The sequence below is a fragment of the Gymnoscopelus microlampas genome, assembly GCF_963454915.1.
Source record: "Gymnoscopelus microlampas genome assembly, chromosome: 12".
In the NCBI taxonomy this organism is placed as follows: Eukaryota; Metazoa; Chordata; class Actinopteri; order Myctophiformes; family Myctophidae; genus Gymnoscopelus; species Gymnoscopelus microlampas.
The window spans coordinates 32,553,573-32,576,351 of NC_139949.1; the positions used below are offsets into that span (position 1 = coordinate 32,553,573).

The 22,779-nt window shown below is 42.2% G+C and overlaps 1 protein-coding gene across 1 annotated transcript in view; it reads left to right on the plus strand.

Annotated features, from left to right (window-relative positions):
- Window positions 1-22,779, plus strand: part of LOC311057587 (seizure protein 6 homolog) — a gene marked incomplete at its 3' end in the record, with an annotated part of 66,020 nt that overhangs the window by 33,741 nt on the left and 9,500 nt on the right. The window contains exons 4-8 of the mRNA XM_084074577.1: window positions 151-336; window positions 2,268-2,436; window positions 4,012-4,178; window positions 4,464-4,658; window positions 6,584-6,722. Coding sequence (XP_083930703.1) covers window positions 151-336; window positions 2,268-2,436; window positions 4,012-4,178; window positions 4,464-4,658; window positions 6,584-6,722 — 856 coding nt within the window. The remainder of the gene's footprint in view (window positions 1-150; window positions 337-2,267; window positions 2,437-4,011; window positions 4,179-4,463; window positions 4,659-6,583; window positions 6,723-22,779) is intronic.

A 22,779-nucleotide genomic window follows, 5' to 3' on the forward strand; every position in this document is an offset into this window, starting at 1 on the left:
TAATCAAATGCAACCTTGCTATATTAACTTGCTGCCTCTTGGCCAGGTTACTCCTGCAAAAGAGATTTTTTTTATCTCAATGAGGGTTTTTTCCCCCCCCTGGCTAATTAAAAAATATCTCTCCTTTCTATGCCCTGTCATTCCTCCTAGCCTTTGTGCTGAGCTGTGTTTTCCCGAAAGAGCCTGCTGGTGGAGAGGTGTCTGTAACACATCTTCATCCCGGCGGTGAAGCCTACTTCCGCTGTTTCACCGACTACAGGCTGCAGGGCCCCAGAACCCTCACCTGCCGCAATGCCACCACACCTTACTGGAGTGGAAAGGAACCCAGATGTGTGGGTAAGAACAAGACTGGGTTCCCCAGATGCCTCTGTTTCCCGCAAGAAACATAATTGATGCCATCATCTGCCTAGTCACATTTAGTCTGCTGAAATGGCCCCTTCAGAGAACACTAATAAACGCTACATACTGTAAATGGCCCAAACAAGTGTTAAAGGCATTGTAGGGAACATTAAGCCTAAATTTAAAAAATATGTATATATATATTTTTTGCATTTTCTCCCCTCTATCAGCCACTATATAATGATGCTGGGGTGTTTTCCTTCATTGAAACACAGTCCTCTGTCTGAAATCCGTATTTTCCCTTCTGTTTATGTTCATGTTGTTTATGTCCGGGTCGTAAATTAACGCACGCATGTGCGTGTCCGTGCGCGTCCGTGCCCGTATCAACTTTTTACTTTCGGTTTTAAAACGCTCTCAAACTTCTTTTTTGAGGCACATAATTTACTTTTAAAAAATCGTTTGGATAGAATTTAGTTGTTTAGCTTCATATATGTGGTCAATTTATCATGAAAGAGCCTATTTAAAAATATAAATTCAGAGAACCGTAGGGTCGGGCATTTCCGCGAATTGTATCCGCATAAGGCAACCTATTTTGGGCATGACTCATTTAAAAAGTCCCCCCTGCGTCACCCCCTGGTGGTCGGGGAAAAGAACTGCTGGAGGGGCGGTGTTTGACAACAGTTTTTTTCTTTGATTATGTCTGAACTCCCTACAATGCCTTTAATTATGCCTTGCATGAACTGACATTGGGGCTTCTTTTACCTTTGCTGCAGTAATAGCAATATATTTTGGCAGCCAAACGTTGGCTCAAGGCTTATCTGTGCAATAAGCATTGCAAACTTTGCAATTCGTTCAATTAGATGTACGCCTTGGCTGTGCAATTTTGCATGTGGTCTGACTCTGGATTCTAAACTGTATTACAGAATTATGCACAGACAATACCCACATCGATGAATATTGTAATCACTTCATCTTCAGTCCTGCTTCAAACTTACAGGTGGTGGTCCTTTTTACAAGCTATTTAGTAGTTCATTTTCGCCCCCCTTTCGCCTGGTTAGTTATTTTCCAAGGCCAAAAATGAGTGTGACTTGTGATTAGCACCACAGACAGGCTGTTCGATGGAGACAGGGCAAAATAAGGACCATTGGACCAAGCTGCCTTAACCCATTAAAATTAAGACCTGGAACTGTGTCATTTTTAGATTTGAGCTAAAAAAGCATTATTTTACACTTTGGGCTATTCAAAAATAGCAGATATACAAGCTCATAGCGCGAGTGCCGCGCTACGAGCTTGTAGATCTGCTATTTTTGAAAAATCGTGAAAATGTGTGCAAATCTTTGAATATATATTGTTTTACAGCGAACATTTTTAACTCAAATCTTTGCTTCTGGGGGTCCCTGGAACAAAATATTTTGATGGGGGTCCGCGGCCAAATACATGTCATTTTGGGGGTCCTTGACATGAAAAAGATTGAGCACCACTGATATAGAAACATACGTTTTTGAGAATACTGTTGAGATTTAGGAGACATGTAGAATCGGCTTCAGGTCTCAATGGGTTAATTAGAGGTGGGCTGCATGACTATCCTTCTCTGGAGTCGTGAAGGTTCGTCTGCCAGCCCCAGTCGCTCTCTCTCTCTGCATGCCCGCCTGCCTGCTTGCCTGCAGCTGCTCCCCACTGATAGTGCTCCTGCTGTGCTTTGCGCTTCCCCTTACAAGTCCTTCCCACAGACCCAGACATTTGGGTCCTGGTGAGCCAGCTAGCACACACAGCTTCCAGCCATTGATTACCGTTTCAATACACCCTCAGGCGGGGACAGAGACTTCTCTCCAAGACTCGTTCCATAATCTATGCCATCACTTTCAACCACCCTACCCTCTGTGTCTACTCTTCTCTCTCTCTCTCTCTCTCTCTCTGCCCTCATCTAGCATTCTGTGGTGGAATGATTAAAAATGCCACCCACGGCCGTATTGTCTCTCCTGGGTTCCCTGGAAATTACAGTAACAATCTGACGTGCCATTGGGTCCTGGAGGCACCAGAGGGCCACCGGCTTCATATTCACTTTGAGAAGGTGGCTCTGGCAGAGGATGATGACAGGTAGAGTACTGTATGCACACTGCAGGAAGCACATACACTGTCAGGACAAGTGTGTGTGTGTGTGTGTGTGTGTGTGTGTGTGTGTGTGTGTGTGTGTGTGTGTGTGTGTGTGCGCGCGCGCGCGCGCGCAGCGGCTATTTTACAAAAAGAAAAAAAGGAAATAATGTACATCGGGTGCGATCGACGTCACATTTGAAAATAGTGATTTCCCTTAGACCCTTAGGGGTTGCCACAAATACTACAAATGTCACTGATTGTTGCAGAAACACCAAAAATAGGTATAAATGGGTTTTGATATCCCAATCCGTTTGCCCTTAAATGGTGGGAGGAGCCTATTTCTTACTAAAATGCCATATATCGAAACAACATCAAATCAACCTCAAATTCTAATCGCATGTTGATGAGCCTCAACTTTTGCCCGTAGGGAGTGCCACAACAGTACTGATAGTTGCAACCAACAACTTACCCATCCTGTGTAGACAACCCAGCCTAGTGGAGATATGCATGCCGTGGAGCACCCTTTTGTAATAAAACAAAATAAAAAAAGCGTTACCACCATTCAACTTCCACTGTTAAAAGATAACAGTTCAAACATTGTTTTACATAAGTATAAACCCTGACAGTTTCCAAGGGTTATTTAAAGTATTTCACAAGTACTGGTGCTTCAAGGGAGGGGTGATGTAAGATACTAAGAACTAAACTAAAATGGACACTAAAATGTATAGCCTAATACTAAAAATAAATATAAATCTGTGTCCAAAAACAAAAAAAAAGTAAGCTAAAACTGGTGTGAGGCACTGTTTCAATTTGTTTAGGTAAAACTAGAGTAATCAGTGTTGGTAAAAAATGTATTTGAAAGTTGGTAACCAACCTTCAAAAGTGATAAATATACATGAAGAACAAGAGAAGTGAGCATTTCGGTGCGCAGATCTATGCTAGGCCAGGTTGCCTACCCAGGGCCTGCAAATTTGGAAGTCAGTCCTAGCCCATTAGAATGGAATACGGAAAATCTGACAGATACATCTTGATCACATGACTCAAGAGATAATGTGTAACGATTTGCATGGGTTTTGTAGTAGCGTGTGTTTTGAAGAAAAGGCAAAATGGCGGAAAATGTAGTCTGGCACAAATGGCTGGGGCCTATATTTGGGGAGTTACGTCATGATCGAAAATAAATTCAACAGGAAGGTTCGAAGAGTTAGTGTTGAAGTGTCGTTAAGCAAGACACTGAATCCCTAATTGCTCCTGAGGAGCAGGTTGGTCCCTTGCATGGTTTCCTCCGCCGTCGGTGTATGAATGTGTGTGTGAATGGGTGAATGTAATGCACATTGTAAAGCGCTTTAAGCTCGATAAAAGGTGCTACATGAATGCACCATTTACCAATTACTGACTACATTACTAAACCTTGTATTACAAATTGTAGGCCCATCATCAATGCTAGCCTAAAAATGGCAACATAACATTAATGTTATTAAAACCACTAACAATGGGGCACTAAAGTGGTTCTCAGATGGCGTGTGATCATTCTCTTAGTTCTATTGAATGCTCTTCATATTCGCTCCATTTGTATTTCAGGCTTCTGATAAAAAACGGGAACAACATAGACTCTCCTCCGGTGTATGACTCCTATGAAGTGGAATACTTGCCCAATGAGGGAGTGATCAGCACAGGACGTTATCTGTTTGTGGAATTCACCACAGACGGGACATTTACCTCCACCGGTGCTGCCATTCGATACGAAGGTAAGTTAATGCCGAAGGCCCCTTTTAGAAAATTTCTCAAAATATGTTTTCAAAATATACACATTCAGGTATTAACCCATTGATACCTGGAACGCATCTGTGTCACTTTAGATGTCTTTGGCTACGAGCTTGTAGATCTGCTATTTTTGAAAAATCTAGATTTTTTTTTTTGGGGGATTTTTTTCGAAAAACTGTTATGATTTTGATTTTTTTAAAGAATCGCCTCAGGTCTTAACGGGTTAAGTTAATCATATTCGATGCATTGCATTTTGTTTGTGTCCTTAGCTTTTGCCAAAGGAACGTGCTATGAACCCTTTGTCAAGTATGGGAACTTCAGCGGTAGTGACTCCACCTACAGTGTAGGTGCAGTGGTGGAGTTCTCCTGTGATCCAGGCTATACTCTGGAGCAAGGATCTGTTGTGATTGAGTGTGTCGATGTGCAGAACCCTCAGTGGAATGAGACGGAGCCAGCCTGCAGGGGTGAGTCCATACATTTTAAATCGGCACCAGGAATTTTTGGGGCATTCAAATATCCTGACATTTTTATTTTGCACAACCAGGACCTTCTGGGTTGTTTCTTTTATCCAAATAACACACCACTGGCAGCTAATTCTACCATGCTAAGCTGCTTTTCCTCTGACTGTCAAATTATACATTTTCACTTATTATTATAATAATAATCTATGCGGCATCTGTGTGCTTGCAGGGCAGACAAATAGCTGGCCTTGGAGGCACATGGCCCCACCATAAAGCCTATTCACCATACCTCAGGGCCTCTACACACACACATACAGTACACCTTCACAAAGAGACAGAGGTGGTGGCTTCATGTCATGGTCGCTGTGCTTTTCATGGACAGTGTGCAGTTTTCCAAGGTTTGAATTCAGGAGCCTAGAAAGCCAATTTAAGTTGTTTCAATAGAAGTCGACACTCGCCTGCGGTCCGATGAATTCACAGCAATTGCACTTATAATACCAAACTATTCCACTTTCTTCACTTCAGTGTGTCCTTCTTGTATGGGAGGCCTATGTCATCTTGAAGTGAGGTATTGTAGAATAGACTATCGACATTTGATGCCAAAAGGTCATAAACACATTTTCCCATTCAGAATTCCCATTGCCATTTTACATTGTGACTCTGGCTAGCCATCTGTGAGTGTGCATTGGTCTGCGGTTAATCTCGCGAATGTCCTGTACTCACTGCCAGTAAGACAGTAAGCATACTTAGTAGTTCTGTCACATACATTTTATACTTATGTGACATTTAACTTTAACTTATTTAACGTCATAATGGAAGTCAATAATGATAGGGCTGAAACTGTCATACGTCTTTGATAAAGAATGAGATCCACATGTTTTTGTAGACATACTGTTCACATGTGGATCCCGAGAGCCACATGATTAGATCATTTATTCTTATACCGTATTATATTAGTATATTATATATATTAGTATATATTAAGTGATTACAAAAAGTTAATTGGATTTGCCAATAGTAACATTTAATTATGACTCCAGTTAATCTCCCAATTTCATGCACAATGCATGCGCAAACAACCCTGCCTGACGCACGTCACTTGTCACTGCGCTCACAGAAGCCCTCTCTGCTGTTTGCTGCTGAAAAGTGAAAATGGATGAAACCGTTCCCAACAAGAAATACACTTCTACATTCCAGTCTACTTTGTCCGAAATGTTCCCCTTTCTAACAACTATTACGTGTTCTAATCACTAGCCCCCTCACACACAGTCCCACCACACTCACAATGTAGATCTGCTATAGACCACCGAAGTCCTGACGTCACTCATTCATCCCCAGGTTCGTAAAGTAATTTCGCTATGGAGAATAACATTGGGTCATCATAGAATCGTCTCATATAAGAATTGTGGTCCAAAAATAAACAAACTGTCTCAGCATAATTGTCAGGGAGGAGGCTCTGTATCGTTTATGATAGTCAGTGACTTATATTTGATACAGTCTGTTTCTGGCGAAAATGTAACTAATTCGGCGGAAGTAACATTATCGTTTTCTCACCGTCAGTTGATGCTTCATATCCATAAGAGTCAAACCGCCGGGGTCACTTGTTTATTTTTCGAACACAGTTCTTATTTGACGCGATATTAAAGACGTCTATGGGATTCAGAATGGGGGTGGAAAACCGCGAACCAGGTAGACAAACCAAGGATGTGTAAATTACGTCAGACTTAGGTGGTCTATTTTTGTACATTTAGTATTCTGTATGAATACTGAAAAAATGTAATAAATAATAATGAATTCATTTATTTATTTCAGGGCAGGCCATTTGCCAGAGAAAATCCCCCACTTTTTCACAGCCTAATGTTGGCAGGTGTGAGCTGAATTAACTGAGGATTTGACTGTGCACCTTATCTATTGGTGTGTGTTTCCAGCTGTGTGCAGCGGAGAGATGACCGACTCTGCTGGGGTGGTGCTGTCTCCCAACTGGCCGGAGGCGTACGACCGCGGTCAGGACTGCATCTGGGGCATCCACGTCGAGGAGGACAAGAGGATCATGCTAGACATCCAAGTGTAAGTGATGTCACGCAGGTGATTGAGTGATTGATTGATTGATTGATTGATTGATTGATTTTGGTGACGTTGCATAAAAGAGCTCATAAGCACTTTCTGACATACAGTCAAGTTAAGCATCATCACCGAAGATAAAAACACAATAAAGCCCAAGGGCTCATTTCCATTGTGGTCCTCTATACCAGTGGTTCTCAAACTTGGACAAAATGGACACTTATTAGCCCACGGACCCCCATTTGAAAAGATAAGCCAGGGACCCCCATAAGAGAAGATTTTTACGGCTCTAGCAGTGATTCTCAACCATTTTAATCTCAAGGACCCCCCAGTTTGACATGCATTAGGCTACGTACCCCATTTAATGGCATTTCTATCTCTGGGACCCCAATTCATATTGTAAAATCAATGTTAATTTAACTCTGAGAGTGTACACACATTTGGTTCCATGTGTACACTCTCAGAGTTACAGACCCATAAGGGTCCATTTGGTTCCTATCCATCATTTAGCTGGGGACCCCCTGGAACCCCCTCAAGTACCCCTGGGGGTCCTCGGACCCCACTTTGACAACCAATGCTCTATACTGTAGGTGTGAGTTTAAGGCAGTGGTTCTCTACCTCTTTCATTTCTTTTCATTTCAAGGACCCCCAGTTTGTACCATTTTTAATCTCTGGGACCCAAATCTTAAAAAATCCTCAGTGTTAATTTAACTCTGAGAGTGTATAAATGGAACCAAAATGGTGTGCAAATTCACTCTCAGAGTAATACAGACCTCTAAGGGTACATTTACAGTAGAGACCTCTATCTATGGGTCCATTTGGACCCCTGGTGGCACGCCGAACCGACGTTGAGAAACAACAGGTGAGACGACGGAGGTCAAGAGGTCAACATGATATTTAAAGCTGCAATCCGTACGTTTTACGTCCTCCCCGAAGTAGAGAGATGCAACTGTAACACGGGATTCCAAACCCGTGTCTTTTGGTTTACTTGCAGACAAAAACATATTCTGTACGATTTTACTGAAGCAGAAAGGGAAATAAACAAAAAAATAAGAATACGAAAAAAGTTCAGGATCCGTAAAATCCTGAGTGTTCATTGTACTCTGAGAGTGTACAAATGTCAACAACTGCATCCATAAGGATCCATTTGGTTATATACGTACGGTACGCTCTCTGAGTTGCAAATGGATCAATTAACAATGAGACCGAATTTTCTCACTTTCACTCTCGAATCGAATACACTTCTACTCTACGTGCGCTGTGGAAAATAGCTTCTGTGGCAGCAAGCACAGATGAGATGTTTTTTTCCCCTCCGCTATGTTAAGGATTCTGTGCCTTTTCCAGCACACGTTCTGACTAGATTAGCCAGTAAGCCTCTATTCTCACTCTCCCCTGGTGTGTGTCTCTCAGAACTGGCTTTGAAATGAATATGTTCTGCTAGTGAAACCACTCCCAGCCACTTATCCAGACTTCTCAACAGTAATTCGGCTCATACACGTGCACAGTGCTGTCATGCACAGCCACACACACAGACAGACAGACAGACAGACAGACAGACAGACAGACAGACAGACAGACAGACAGACAGACAGACAGACAGACAGACAGACAGACGTGCATGCACATTCCCTCTCTTTCTGTCTTTCACCATCCCCCAGACACTATTCACACAAATAAGGGTTACCGCACAGTAAAATCTGTGTTCATTTGTAATTCTGAGAGTAAACAAATGTGGGTTTAGAGGCAGCCTGGGAATCAGAAGGTCACTGGTTCTACCCTTGGCTTGCCCAGTCTATGTGTCCCTGGGCAAGACACTTAACCCCTAACAGCTCCCCAAGTGCACTCAACCATTCCCATTCTACAGTGTCACTCAGTAGCAAAACTAGCCTACAAGCTCACTAAGCGTCGCATTGCGACGTGTGACCAAATAATAACTACATTGAATCCATTGGAACACAGGTTCCATTCCAGGACATACATACACAGCTTTGGACATACAAGGTTTCCACCTGACAGCGACGCTATTATTATAAAGGCCTAACACGCAATTTGATTCATAGTCTCCATGAGCAGCCATAAAACACTGAGATATGACAGGGTTTCTGCCAAAAGCAGTTCTATAGATGCACATGCAGAGGTCACGTTAGCCCAGTGGGGTTATTCCTGGGTTGACGAGCCTCAAACACAAACACTGCTGCAAGGCGTTGGCGATGGGGCTGATTCATTTTGCATATACTCTCACAAGGACAGTCTCACGCAGATTTAATGTGACTGACGTGAGTGTGACGTTTGTGAGTCACAGCTGTCACATCTGTAAGCTGCTGGCTCTTCACACCTATGGCAAAATGATAAAAGATTAAAGCCTCCTACATAGAAAAAGTTTAGTCATATACTTCATGATGAACTAAGCGCTGCAGTGAATAAGGATTTTTACGCACGCGAATGAAAACATTACAACATCAGGGATAACAGCCAAGAGAGGAAAAACAATTTTTAGAGAATCAATTAATCAAGGGCAGGGATGAAATGGAACCTGTCAGAGAGTTTAACCCATTCAAACCGGGAACGCATCTTGTGTAACCACTTTATTCATATTTTATACTTTGGCCATTCAAATTCTTTTTTTGCAAATCTTTGAATATATATATATTTTCAAGCAAACATCTTTTATATAATATTTTCAGATGGGGGTCCGCTGCCAAATACATATAATTTTGGGGGTCCTTGAAAAAGGTTTTAAGCACCACTGATATAGCAACATACATTTTTTTGTAGAATCCCCATGAAGCAAAGATTTAAGTTACAAATGTCCGCTTTAAAAATATATATATTCAAAGATTTGTACATATTAAAAAAAAAATAGCAATCTACAAGCTCATAACGCGGCGCCGTGCTGCACTATGAGCTTGTATATCTGCTATTTTTGAATAGTCTGAAAGAAATCTATAATGACACAGATGCGTTCCCGGATTGAGTGGGTTAAGTCAATCTAAAGTAAGAACAAAGATTTCCACAGAGCTCAGCAGCTTCTTCCTCCGAGATTGAACGAGTCGTGGCGATTGGGGTGGGAGGTGAATGTCCTTGTTCTTGCTGGTCCAGGCATATTGCTTGGGTGTGACCCTGCAGGATGTACCAAAGTGTTTTTTCCTAGCAATCTCAAAGTTCAAGGTTCATGTATTTATTGTCACATCTTGTGCACAGGTAAATATGAGTAAAACTTTTTTTTGTTCAGCTTCCTTCAGACAATGTAGCAGCATAGGCAATAATAATAATAAGTGAAGAAAAAGAAAGAAAGAGAAAAAAAAAAAGCACAAAAGAGTAATCAGCATGTATCAGTAGCTGCCACAGTAGTTATATAAACACCTTCACGGTACCTTCTAACTTCACAGTACCTACCTTCTAACAGTTTAGGTAGGAACAGTCAAGCGTTAAGGTGGATAAAAAAGACCGTATTAGCATTTTCTCCTGTTCCATGTATTCAAAAATGAGCTACAGATGGATAGAAATGATAGCAGAAGAGGGTGCTAATGGACAGACTCCCAAGATCACACAGAGGGCATCAAGGCTCCTTTGTTTGTATGCACTTGATGTTGAATTTAAGGCTCCATAGTGGATACCTGATTTTAAAAAGCCAGCCAATGACCCTGAGGGCAACAAGACTAACATTATAAAAGCCCCGCTTAGCAAACCCTAGACAGAGGCGATGCTGCTCTTACACCAAACCAGAAACGTTGGTGAAAGGGTGACACTGCCAGAGGAATGGCCAAAATCAGTAGGGTTCATCCTTCGGGGAGCATGAATGTAGTAGCTCAGGAAGTATGATGAAACATCTCCTCAACAGTGAAATGGGGGGGGGGGGGGCACAACAACACTATTCTCAAGAAAGCACGCAGCCTTATCTTTTTTAGATAGCTGAAAAAAAGACATTGTCTTACATCTGGCAAAGCCGGAACCTCCCGCACGCACACATTTTTTAAAGGAGACACACCATAAATAAAATTAAAAAAAAAGATATTTAATATCATATGGTGTATGTCCCTCAAACCATTTTCAAAAGGTTTGAGCCTAAATCAACACTCAGATATACTCATCCCAAGTCAATTCTCTCAGGCTTATAAAGCACTTTCAGCTGCAATACCAAAACGTCCTGTTGGGCAGAGTGGTGCTACTGAGCAATTCTGGAGCAATTCTGTCTGTCAAAATACATGGGCAGAAAGTTTGGTGATGTAAGCAAACTTGCCATTCTGAGATGGCCTGTTCAGACACGCCCATTCTGAAAATCTCTGAAATGAGAATGAATGACTGAATGTTAAAAAAAAATATTTTTTGGGGTACAAGATACACTGGGGAGCCCAAAAAATACAAAACAAATAAAAAAAAGTGAAATTCATGGTGTGTCTCCTTTAAACAATGTTATTAGTGTGCTTCACAATTATGTTACATGTGGGAGTTAATGATGATTTTGAGCATGTTTAAAATTTTGGACTACCGCCAAAAACAAGGCTTCAGCCCCCTCCCTCCCTCCCTTCTGTGATCTTTGGCGTGCCCCCAAATTAAGTTTGGTAACATATCAGCTGAGGACAGGAGAAAGTTGGACAAAGCAGTTGTGTGTACTGCGTTCAGAAGTATTGGATGTGATCTCCCACCCCTAGCGGAAATCTGTAAAGCTAGATTGAAAATAAAAGAAACCTTTAAAGGTCCAAAGGACACCTAGCAGCTCTCACCCAGCTAACAACAGTTTTTGTTGTAACCTCTTACAAAAGACTAAGGTTCCAGAATAGCTCACATCCTGAAGCTGTCCGCCTCCTTAATTCTCCAAACATTGCACTGCGGGTCACTCGCAGGTCAAATTACTGTGCTGTACGGTTTCGCCAGAAGACAAGAGAAACAAGCAAACAGGTCTATGAAAACAAGCCTCAAAGAAGCGATTTTCAAAAACCAAAAAGTTATTTTTAGGCTACAGATGCAATATCTGTGTTTTTTTCAATCATAGGGGAATGTTGGACATCTCCAATATCCCTCTGGAGTTCCTTGAACATGGTTGGTGTATATTTGTGTAAGTGTGAGTGCGTGTGCACGTGTGTATGCATGCATATGGAGTGTGGGGGAAGGGCAGACAGAACTATGTTGTGGATGTGTGGCTGGTACTACTATTTTGTCTTTTTCCTGTTTAAGTGATTAAGACAAATTAAGATTAAGACAAATAATAATAATAATAACTGTATTTGTATAGCACCTTTCATACAAAATTGCAACCCAAAGTGCTTCACATCAAGACAATAAACAGTAGAATGCCAGAAAAAGAATTGGCAAACAGAAACATAACTAAACTAGAAAATGTGCTCCTCGGAGCACAAGTCTCCGCCAGCAGACCCACATTGGTGAGGATTTTTGGTAAGGAATTTATTCCAAGATTGGAACTTTTTCTGCTAATATCTCCTGACTAAATGTTAGCTTGGCTGATGGCACTGATGTCACTTCGAAACATGCAATGAAATGTTTCGAAGTGATTCACCTATTTATAGGTATGTATTTCGTCATGCGTCTCGCTAGCCAATCAAAGCACACCCTTTCAACATATTGTCACGTGTCACGTGAAGCTTGACCAATGTTAGCTTGGTGGAACCAAAGGAAATCAAACGAAAACAAACGAAAACATACCCTCCACCATGCCTTCGGCCTGGCGGAGACAACAATGTAGTTAAACTAAAAATCAAGTAAACATAGGGCATATTTATACACAATCAAAAATAGAAATAGCAATACAAAATAAAAGCAATAAAAATAATAAAAACAAAACGTGAACACAAGATGAATTTAAATAAATGCCATGTTAAAATTAAGATAGGTTTTTAGTTTACTCTTAAAAACACTGAGAGAGCTTGCCTTTTTAAGCTCTAGTGGTAGTGTATTCCACAACTTAGGGCCATAGACTCAGAAAGCAGCCTCACCAGTGTTTTTATGAGAAGCATCGGGAACCTCTAGTAGGAGAGCGGAGGAGGACCTGAGTGTTCTGGTTGGAACATAACATTTTATAGACTCCTTGATGTATAAAGGTGCTACGTTATTTTGAGCTTTGTAAACAAATGAAAGTGCTTTAAAATCTATTCTAAAAGATACAGGTAGCCAGTGTAGTGTTGATAAGACTGGACTAATGTGATCTCTTCTTCTAGTGTTGGTTAAAATTCTAGCTGCCGTATTTTGAATTACTTGTAATTTTCTAATGGATTTCTTTGGTAGCCCTGTAAAAAGAAATGACAATCATGGTGATATGGCAATAAACTATTACTGCTAATCGTGACTCTAATGGTGGCACTAAAGTGCCGTGGGGTCACCAAATTCAGCAGAGGTCACACATGGCAATCCAGCCAGTAATGTTCAGGATTATTCGGGACTAAAGTGGTGGCCAGACGAACAAATGTTTATCATGTTTTTCCATGCTGATTTATTTGAATACTTTGTCTAATAATACTAATGCTGCCATGGCTCTAGTTGATCTCAGTTTGGTATGCACATGTTCCTCAGCACAAACCCACAGCGTATCTGGTCCCATGAAATGACACTACTGGTCAATTCTCCCTGAGGAGTCTGTTTTGCTTATGTGCCATACGGAGTAAGGATGTATGTGCGTGTGAGTGGCAAGAGTATGCGTTTTTACTTGTGTGTGCTGCTGTGCATGTTGTGTTTGATTAGTCTGTGTATTTGTGTCTGTGTATTTGTGCCCGTGTGTGTGCCCCCCCCCCCCCGTGTGTGTGTGTGTGTGTGTGTGTGTGTGTGTGTGTGTGTGTGTGTGTGTGTGTGTGTGTGACAGAGAGATAGACAGAGTCGAAGCGGCAACTTTTGTGAATGAGCGTGGTCTCGTTAGGAGGGTGGACACACGCTTTGACATTAATGAGAAGGCTTCAATTCAACCCACTATTATCATTCATCAGCATGTCTGTACCAGCAGTTACAGAGGAGCGGCGTACATAATGAGGGCTGATTAATTAATTTAGGCCAAACAGGAGGGTTGGCTCAATGCTAATTAACACAGAGCAGGAGTCGAGCCGTAGCCATGTTGTAGAGGAAAACAACAGGTGACTGCAACAGTTGTGATTCCCACCTGCACTCATAATGATCGTGTCATCTGCGGTACATTGCACAGTGCCAGAGTGCCTGCCAGTTTAATGCTGCGAAAACTCTAGATTAGTTTATTCGTTTTTGTCAGTGTTGTTAGTTATGTAGTATAGATAAGACATCCTGGCTCTACTCTGACCTCTTGTGGAGATTCTTGTGCTTTACAATGTGCACTGTAGGGTTAAATAAATAAATAAACAATAACTATTTATATAGCACTTATATCACCAACTAACAGCACAGCACAAACAGTAAAGTACTAGGAGATGGCAATTTAAGCAAGTTACAGACCCCTTACACTTTAGCCAGTGAGTGAGGAGAGGTTCCGAGACCCCAGTAGAAGAGTTGGCCAGTGAGTAATGTGCTTGGTGGATGGAGGAATTCAGCACGATTCCACAGAGGTCATTTTTCAATAAACCCTGGAGCTCAGCAGAGGGTCAGCGGCCTGGCCTTTAAAAATCAATTCTTTGTAGTTTAATTAAAAAGGAATAAAGTCCAAGCACAAGTAGAGGGGACCTCATTACTTTTAAATGTTGTGAAATATCTGTTGTTGTGGAGAAGGCTGACTGAGACCTCTATTCAGCCCTGTATCAAACCGTTTTTTTCCATAAATGAATACTGTAATTAGTGTATTTTATACTTCATTGTATGACAGTGTGACGTGTCACCATGTGTCACCTATATCATCCACCTGACGGTGATGATATAGGCTACTTAGTTCTTCCCCACACTTCTTACCACGTAACATTCATTTACCCATTTTTAGATACTCCAATGCAGCCCATCATACTGTAATTAAAGTAATGTAACCCTACCCGATTACATGATGATGATTACATTAATAACTTATATTTACCCTCTCCTTGTTTTGTCTTCATCTCTAATGGAGAAATTTTGTTATGTTTTGTGTCTGCGTGTATCAGATTCTCTACAGACAATAGAGCAGGTTAGACATTCTGAAGACAGACAGAAAGGTTTGCTGAGGAGCCAAAGACCGGAATTCTACTTATATACCGTGGTGGAAGAAGTACTCAGATATTTTACTGAAGTAAAAGTAGCAATACAACAATATAAAAATACTCTGTTAAAAGTAAAAGGCCTGTGTTCAAAATGTTTCTTGAGTAAAAGTACAAAAGTATTGGCATCAAAATATACATAAAGTAACGAAAGTAAAAGTACTAAAATGTTTGAAAATAGCAGATCTACAGGCTCACAACGCGTCGCAATGTGACACGTTGTGAGCTTGTAGATCGGCTATTTTCATAAAGCCTATGTATAAAATAGGACTAAAGTGATTAATGTATATTTTATAATATAATCATTTATATTATATATAGTAACTAAAGTTTTCAAATAATTATAGTGGAGTAAAAGTATAACATTTGCCTCTGAGATGTAGTTGAGTTGAAGCAAAAGTAAAAATAGCTCAAAATTGTACTTAAGTACAGTACTTGAGTAAATGTACTTAGTTACTTTACACCACTGCTTATATATCTGATACTAAAACCCCTTCCAGCGTTTGGCCTAATGCCTAAACAATTATGCTCTGCAAAACGTATCATGGTAACATGCCTTAGGATTTGTGACTGCGTGCTTGATGTGTCCTCAGAGACAACCTCACATGGACAGTAGTCAACTTACAGTAAGCCCGATTTATACTTCCGATTCATACCAAAAATATCAGACCTACAAGCTCACACCGCGCCGCATGCTCAGCACATTAAGAGCTTGTATGCTATTTCCGCATGAGACCATCGCATGACGAAGCATAAATTAGGCTTTACTCTGTCTGCCCTATCATCCTCAACACAGACCCATGCAGTCTTGCCTCAGGCTTTATGGAGAGAAAATGGAGGCTTAATTTACTCCATTTGCTGAACAGAACAGAGGGATCAATTGTCCAGCTCCACCTCATTCTGCTGGGACACACTTAAGTTCAGCTTGAATTTGTCTGTGTTTTTTTCCTCTCACAGTACATAATGTCAGCTGATGACATTTGGGCATAATAGGGGCTGCTTAGAGCTCAAACCAGAAAACGTTCAAAATTCAATCTGGCTTATTACCATTTATTTTACATATGACTTAATTGAGTTAATTTTGCATAACTTCATGCACATGCAAAGAGGAGAGAGAAGTAAACTGATGCCAAATGGGAAGAATTCTATAATGTGAGAGGTTCCTATAGTATACAGTATGTCCGAAAGTATTTCTTGCATAGAGGAAAGTCAATATGGTGACCAAAAGCAGTGTAGTTCTTTCTCTGTAGAGCATGGATGTGCTCAGCAGGTTTTATGGAAACCCGCCCAGTAGATCTTTGTGTGAAAGTGGAATAATTGGCCTAAAGGTGGGACAAGAGGGAAGACCATGGTGCCACCTAAATCATTAGGAGCTTGGGGAACATGCACAAACCTTTCCATGTTCCCCAATTCTGCTTTACCTTTTCTGGCTCCTGGTTGAATCACGAATCAAGAGTCATGAGGTATTTATTTGTCACTTGCTCATACAGGTATAAGCAGTGAAATGTTGGAGGGACATGTTCCACAGAGACTGTGCTAACACAATACAATAACAAGATAATAATAACTAGAAAATGTGCTCCTCGGAGCACAGGTCTCCGCCAGTACAGTTCCTGATTAATCCTGTCTTACCTATTTATATTACATATTGTTACGTGTCACTTGACAGATGTTAGCTTAGCTGATGGAAGCTCACTTCAAAAAATATAAATGATTTTTTGAAGTGACACACCTATTTATAGGATTTTATTTCGTCATGCGTCTCGCTAGCCAATCCAAAGCATTGGTGACAACATATTGTCACGTGTCACGTGAAGCTTGACCAATGTTTGCTTGGCTGAGACGGACGGACACACGGAAGGACAAGAACGAAAACATACTCTCCACCTCTGGCGGAGACAAAAAACAAAAGCATATTTTAGCTATATTCAAATATTTTTTGATCGGGAACGCGTCTGTGTAATTTTTGAGTGGTGCCAACCACTCCTACATTTGACTTTGTCCGTGTGTCCGTATGTCTGTCCGTCCGTATGTCCGTCCGTCCGTCCGTCCGTCCGTATGTCCGTCCGTATGTTTGAGCACGGCTGATTGGTCAAGCTTCACGTGGCAATATGTTGTCAAGTGTCACGTGACAACATATTGTTGCTGATTGTTGCGGATGCAACCAGTTACACTTTCAAAGGCACCACTCTCTTCACACTGGGTGTGATTTTCTTTATTTCTTTTGGCTATTCAAAAATAGCAGATATACAAGCTCGTAGATCTGCTATTTTTGAAAAATTGTGAAAATGTGTGCAAATCTTTGAATATATATATATATATTTTTTTTTTTAAGCGTTAGGATTTCGATTTTTTTTTTTGGCCTCAGGTCTTAAAGGACGACTTCACCCATTTTCAACCTATCTTCATATAATAGTCCTCACTAATGCTCAATGCTCAAAAAAATGTACTTGGTCTGTGTCTCATAGGAGGGCTGTGGACAGTCCAGAAACCCAGTTTCATCATCGTTAGGCAGGATTTTTTTTCCAAAAAGATTAAAAAAAATGTATTCAGATTTTTATTAAGGCGAGAAAAGTGGGATCTATTATTGCATTGCAACTTTCCAGGAATACAAAGCCTGCAGTTTCTATTAGCCTGGATTCCCCATCGATGATGTCACTGGTAGACGGGTTTCTGAACTGTCTACAGCCCTCCTCTGAGACACAGACTGACTAGAAAAAGAAAAAGTGGGCAGTGTGGTCATCAAAATAATTACGTTTTTTTTACGGGAATGAGTAAGCACCCGTCAGTCGGTCAAAAGAAATGCGGTGCGCCACTGGACGTTCGTAAACGTGTGTAAGATCTGTACGTTTCAGTCTGTGCAGCTGCGTCCATGCTCCATCATGCTTCCATCAATGCTTTTGTCTTCAGCATCCCTATTCTCCTCAGAGCCTTGTCCACGCTGGGGATCAGCTTTTCATGAAAATGCCACAGCCTGGTGTCAATGTGCGGCTGCCCTTTGCAGGTCGGGTCGTAAGTGGGCGGATTGGTATTTTTTGTTGTTTTTCTCATTATGCAACTCCGGACATGAATAAACCGAGCCATATCTCGAGTGACGTCAACAGTGGTATTCCCGAGGTATTTTGACAGGCAGTGCACCGATGTCTCTTCCACCATGCGCGGCTGAACTATCATCTTCGAATCACAACAATCACAATACGGTGTGTTTATTCTATCTATGTGCTCCAGAATATTTATTCCTGGCACGCCTTCCCATTGGGGAGGGTGGAAGGTTTCAACACTTCTTCTGTCGTGTGTCAGGTCAGTTGGAAATAAGTCCATCTTAAATCGGAACACCCCTGCCTTTGGTTCCTGCTTTTCGAGCTGGCTCATCAGAGCCGTTAGGTTGTCGTGACGGTACGGTACAATAATCTCATCGATATCGTTCAGTAAAAGATAGCGAGAGCGCTCCATATTTCTGTATAAACAGTCATTGAGTGTGGCCAGCTGGCCATAGTAGTGCAGGTCTCCTCCGTGCTCATCATATTTCCATCCCCTCGATGGTGTCAAATACCTGTCTATAGGCCAGGGTACCATCTCTACGAAACCCTCCTGGCTGTAACTGTGCAGTAAGCGATCAAGATCCGGACCACAGCTCGTATTGTAGACCACCACTCTGTCCACGCCCAATAGTCTGTACATTTCTAGGGCCTGTGTGAACTGAAGAACGTTGTTGAAATCTCCAAACAAAGTGGATATGCAGACTGTGAAGTCAAACTGGGGCTTTATTGCCCCTGTCCCACCCGTCTTCTGATTACGTATAGGGAGGAATCTCTGCTGCCGTGCTTCTCCGCTGTCGGGACGAGTTGAGAGGGTGACGTGAGTTGGATTTTTGCAAGCTGTTGGAACCTTACATATGACAAACTTGGTCTCAAAGGGAAAACCAAAATTATCTCCATTTCCGTGAAAGCTGGCCGGAGTGCTGTCGCTGGACAAGTAGCCACCACAGCAGAAAACGCAGTGAAGCGGCACCACGGAATCTTTCCGGAGTATAGCAATGAGACGCAAATCCCGGCCGTTCACCCTGTTGTCCATGTAGGCTGACACCATTAGGTGCCGAGTGTTGTTAATACGAGTGATGCTCTCATTACTCTGGGGACTGCAAGGACACGGCTCAGTAGGTTGTTTGTTCATAGCTGTGATGATAGCTATGATGAAGACAGCAGTAGCAGCAGCAAGGAGGAGGAATCCCTTTCTCATCATTGCACCGTAGAATCCCGAACCCCAAGAGGGCTAGCGGAAACTTCCGCGTGCGTCACAGAAGGGGGCGTTCAGAAGGCCAATCAGAGGCAGGTGGGGGCGGGACAACTAGATTCTGACAAGTCCTGGAAAAGACGCGCTGTGATTGGCCAGTAGTCAAGGCACTGTGATTGGCCAGTAGTCACTTTGAGTGGCAGCTTCCCCTCCGATACAGGTCGCTCCAATGAACTGCAGAGGCCAATGAGTTATCTAGGTTTCTATTGTAGTAGGTACTGTAGAAATAGCTCAGGTGGAAAGCTCAGACATCTGGGGAACTCTGGGGTGGGGAATTCCTTATATACACAGTGGTATGATTACTATGATATAACAGTGACATCATTCTGCGTCGTCCTTTTATACTCCTGTCATCGTGTCATGATGACCTCTTAGGTAACCATGGCGATCTAAATTGTACAACCCAAACTCCCAGGACTGGGAGGGATATTTGAAGCAAAAGTCCCCAAGTGGCCAGCTATGGTACTGCAAGCTCTGGCCCACAACCGGTTATCTGTGCCCAGCAGCCATATCGGAAATAATTTGGGCCTCTTCCTTTACTTCTTTCAAAGGTGTTACCAATGATACTAATGAAGGCTCTGTTCCATTCTGGTCAAACAGTGTAGAGTTATTGCACGCCTCCGACGCCTGTGATATTATTATGATTATAATTACGTGTGTATTTACTGCTTATTTAGGATTATACCAGTGTGGTAGGCCAACATATAAAGGCAAGGGTAAAATACATACATATACTAGAAAAAGTGCTCCTCGGAGCACAGGTCTCCGCCAGGTCAGATACGTTATTGTGGCCTCCTGGTGGCGCTATAATAGGCCAATGTGAAAAGGGTGCCATTTGTTCAAGGGCTTTTCACTGCAATCGGACACTGCATTCATGATTTGAGGCATTTTGTTCCAAAAATGTGTTTTGCAAAATTAGACCTGCTGGTGGCGCTATAACAGGCCAATGTGAAAAGGGTGGCATTTCCTCCTCGGCCTAATAGAAATGTGCGTGTGAAATTTCACGGAAATCTCAAGCTGCGTTCGTGATTTGAGTCATTTTGTTCAAAACGGAGTAATCCTGCAAACTTTGGAAGCCAATCTTAGGCAATCAGGATGGAATATGGGGAATCGGATAAATCCGTGTTGATCACATGACTATAGAGATACTGTGTACCGATTTGTGTGATGTTTGGACAAAATCTGTAGGAGTAGTATCAATAAATGTGTTTTGCACATATCGGCCTCCTGGTGGCGCTATAACAGGCCAATCTGAAAAATTTGGGCCAGAGGTTCTGAGTAGCCATCCAGGGAGTGTGTGTGCACAGTTTCGCAGCGGCAGGGCCAACGGTGCCAGAGATTAGCTGCTAACGGACGGACAGGACGGACGTACGGACGGACAGGGGGTAAAACATACTCTCTCGCCATGCCTTTCGGCCTGGCGGAGACAATAATAATAATAATAATAATAATAATAATAATAATAATAATAATAATATAAATAGAAGTAGAAAAGAAGATTGATGAACTAGGCTACTCCCCATTGTGTACATAGTACATTATTTAGATAGATATATTCTGATTGCTTGTCCACACTTGTAGATCTGCTATTTTCAGCATGCAACCAGGTGTAAAATCAGCCATTACGACGCCATCAAGGCACCACCAAAATACATTTTAGTGGACTAAATCAACTGTAGATTTAGTTGACTAAAACTGGACAAAAACTAAAAAATGTCAGATGACTAGAATATGCAACCCGATCGCCAGAGGAAACGTTCTCATTGAACGTTTTTCAACGTTTCTCAAAATCCGTGCATAGACTACTGGAAAACCACAAATTCCGTGCATAGCCGCCTCGCATCTCCCCCATTGTGACTAAACCATTTCGGAGGCGCGCAGTCTCAAGGGAATTGTCGTCGTATGAAGGACCACCGAGCGAGCTAAAGCGAGCGAGTTGCCATCCTGAACATTGCGACATTCCCTTGAGCCTACTCAGTGCCGTTTGAGTTACGTACCGATAGGTACAGAATCGTAAATTTTGTTGTGGGGACTGCTCTACTTCCTGGTTTTTCCGGGTTGCGACTGGTTACGCCCACCGTGGGACTCCCCGTACATATGCACGGAATTTGGGGGTTTCTAGGTGACTATGCACGGAATGACGTGCACAAATCTGTGCAATGTATACTAATTCTCTGGCGATCAGGCTGGAATATGACTTTAATTCAAAAGACTGACTAAAACTAAATCAAAGCGTTGCTGTCAAAATCAACACTACTTGTCAGCTGACTAGTTCATGCCACTTACGCCAATCTTACTCTTTGAAAGTCTGTTGGACTGACCGACCGACCAACATATTGACTGACTCTTTAGAGTCCTACCACTAGTGGGGCTTGAAATACATGGAGATACAAATACCGTAGGAAAGCAAATATGCCACCAGGCCAACACAAAGAAAGAGAAAGGGGAGAGAAAAAGAACTCTCTCAAATGACAGAGCAGGATATAATCATAACTGTGATAGAAGGGGGGGGATGCTGTTGGAATGGAAATACGATTTTCGGCCATATCTGCCACTCATTGGTATACATTTTTATGAAGGGAGGAAGATAAATTATTTTGGCCTACATTTTAAACAAACAGTCTCATGGGTATCTCAAAATAGCAATAGCCAGCCAGTGTATTACAGTAGATGCAGAGTAAATATAAATATGCTGTATATCTGATGCAGGAGACAGGTGAATGATAGCTACAAGACAATGTTTTCCATCCACGGTTGACTGGAGAATGCAGCTAACCTTTTTTTTCTCTTTTACCATACCACCCTTAAGTGCTCACCAAGACAGCCAGTGAACATTAACAGAAGACAACCCACAGATGCGCTCAGAGACCTGCACAGCTATTTTGACACCTGCCTTGAGGCACAGAAAGAACAACCGCAGTTTTCCCTGCAGATTATTTCAGCAGGGAACTATGACGGGTTCGGCGGCTTATTATTTCTCCTTTCTCCCTGCGCTTTTCCTTCCCTATCTCTGAATAAATGTCAAGCTTTGCTCTCGCTCAGAAAAGAGGGCAAGGACTTATGAATCTCTATATGGAAAGGTTAATGCATTCTTAAGTTAATCAGTTACAGCAGCGCTTTGGGCAGTGTTTCGGGAGTGTTTTTGTTGAGTTACCAACTCGCCATTGTATTCACTCTCACACACGTATGTCTATCATATTGAATAAGTATGATTATTTCAATGTTTTCTCCATTATAGATCGAATTACTTACTTATTCAATACCCTTTACCTCTTTTGCCAAGTTGTTTGCTTTGTTGAAGAATTCACAGTCATTTGAGCAAACTAGAAGCTCGCCCCCGCTACGCGGGGGCTCGCGTCTAGCCCGCGGCCACGCCCACGTAGCGCCCGCGGCCACTTGGCAACTCATATAAGTGGCGTAGCGTCATGAGGGTCAGTGGGGCCGTGGCTCGGTCAGTGAAGACCCTGTAGTGCGGATGATATGTGGCATAGAGGGGCAGATTGTAAATCCCCAGAGGAAACATCCGTGGGCTACCATTGGTTCAGCGATGTGTGCGGTCGCCCTGCGGCCCCTCCTCCTCCACCAATGTGCAGTATTGAGAGCCCTGACGTCACAACAATTGGAGCGATGGGCACTGC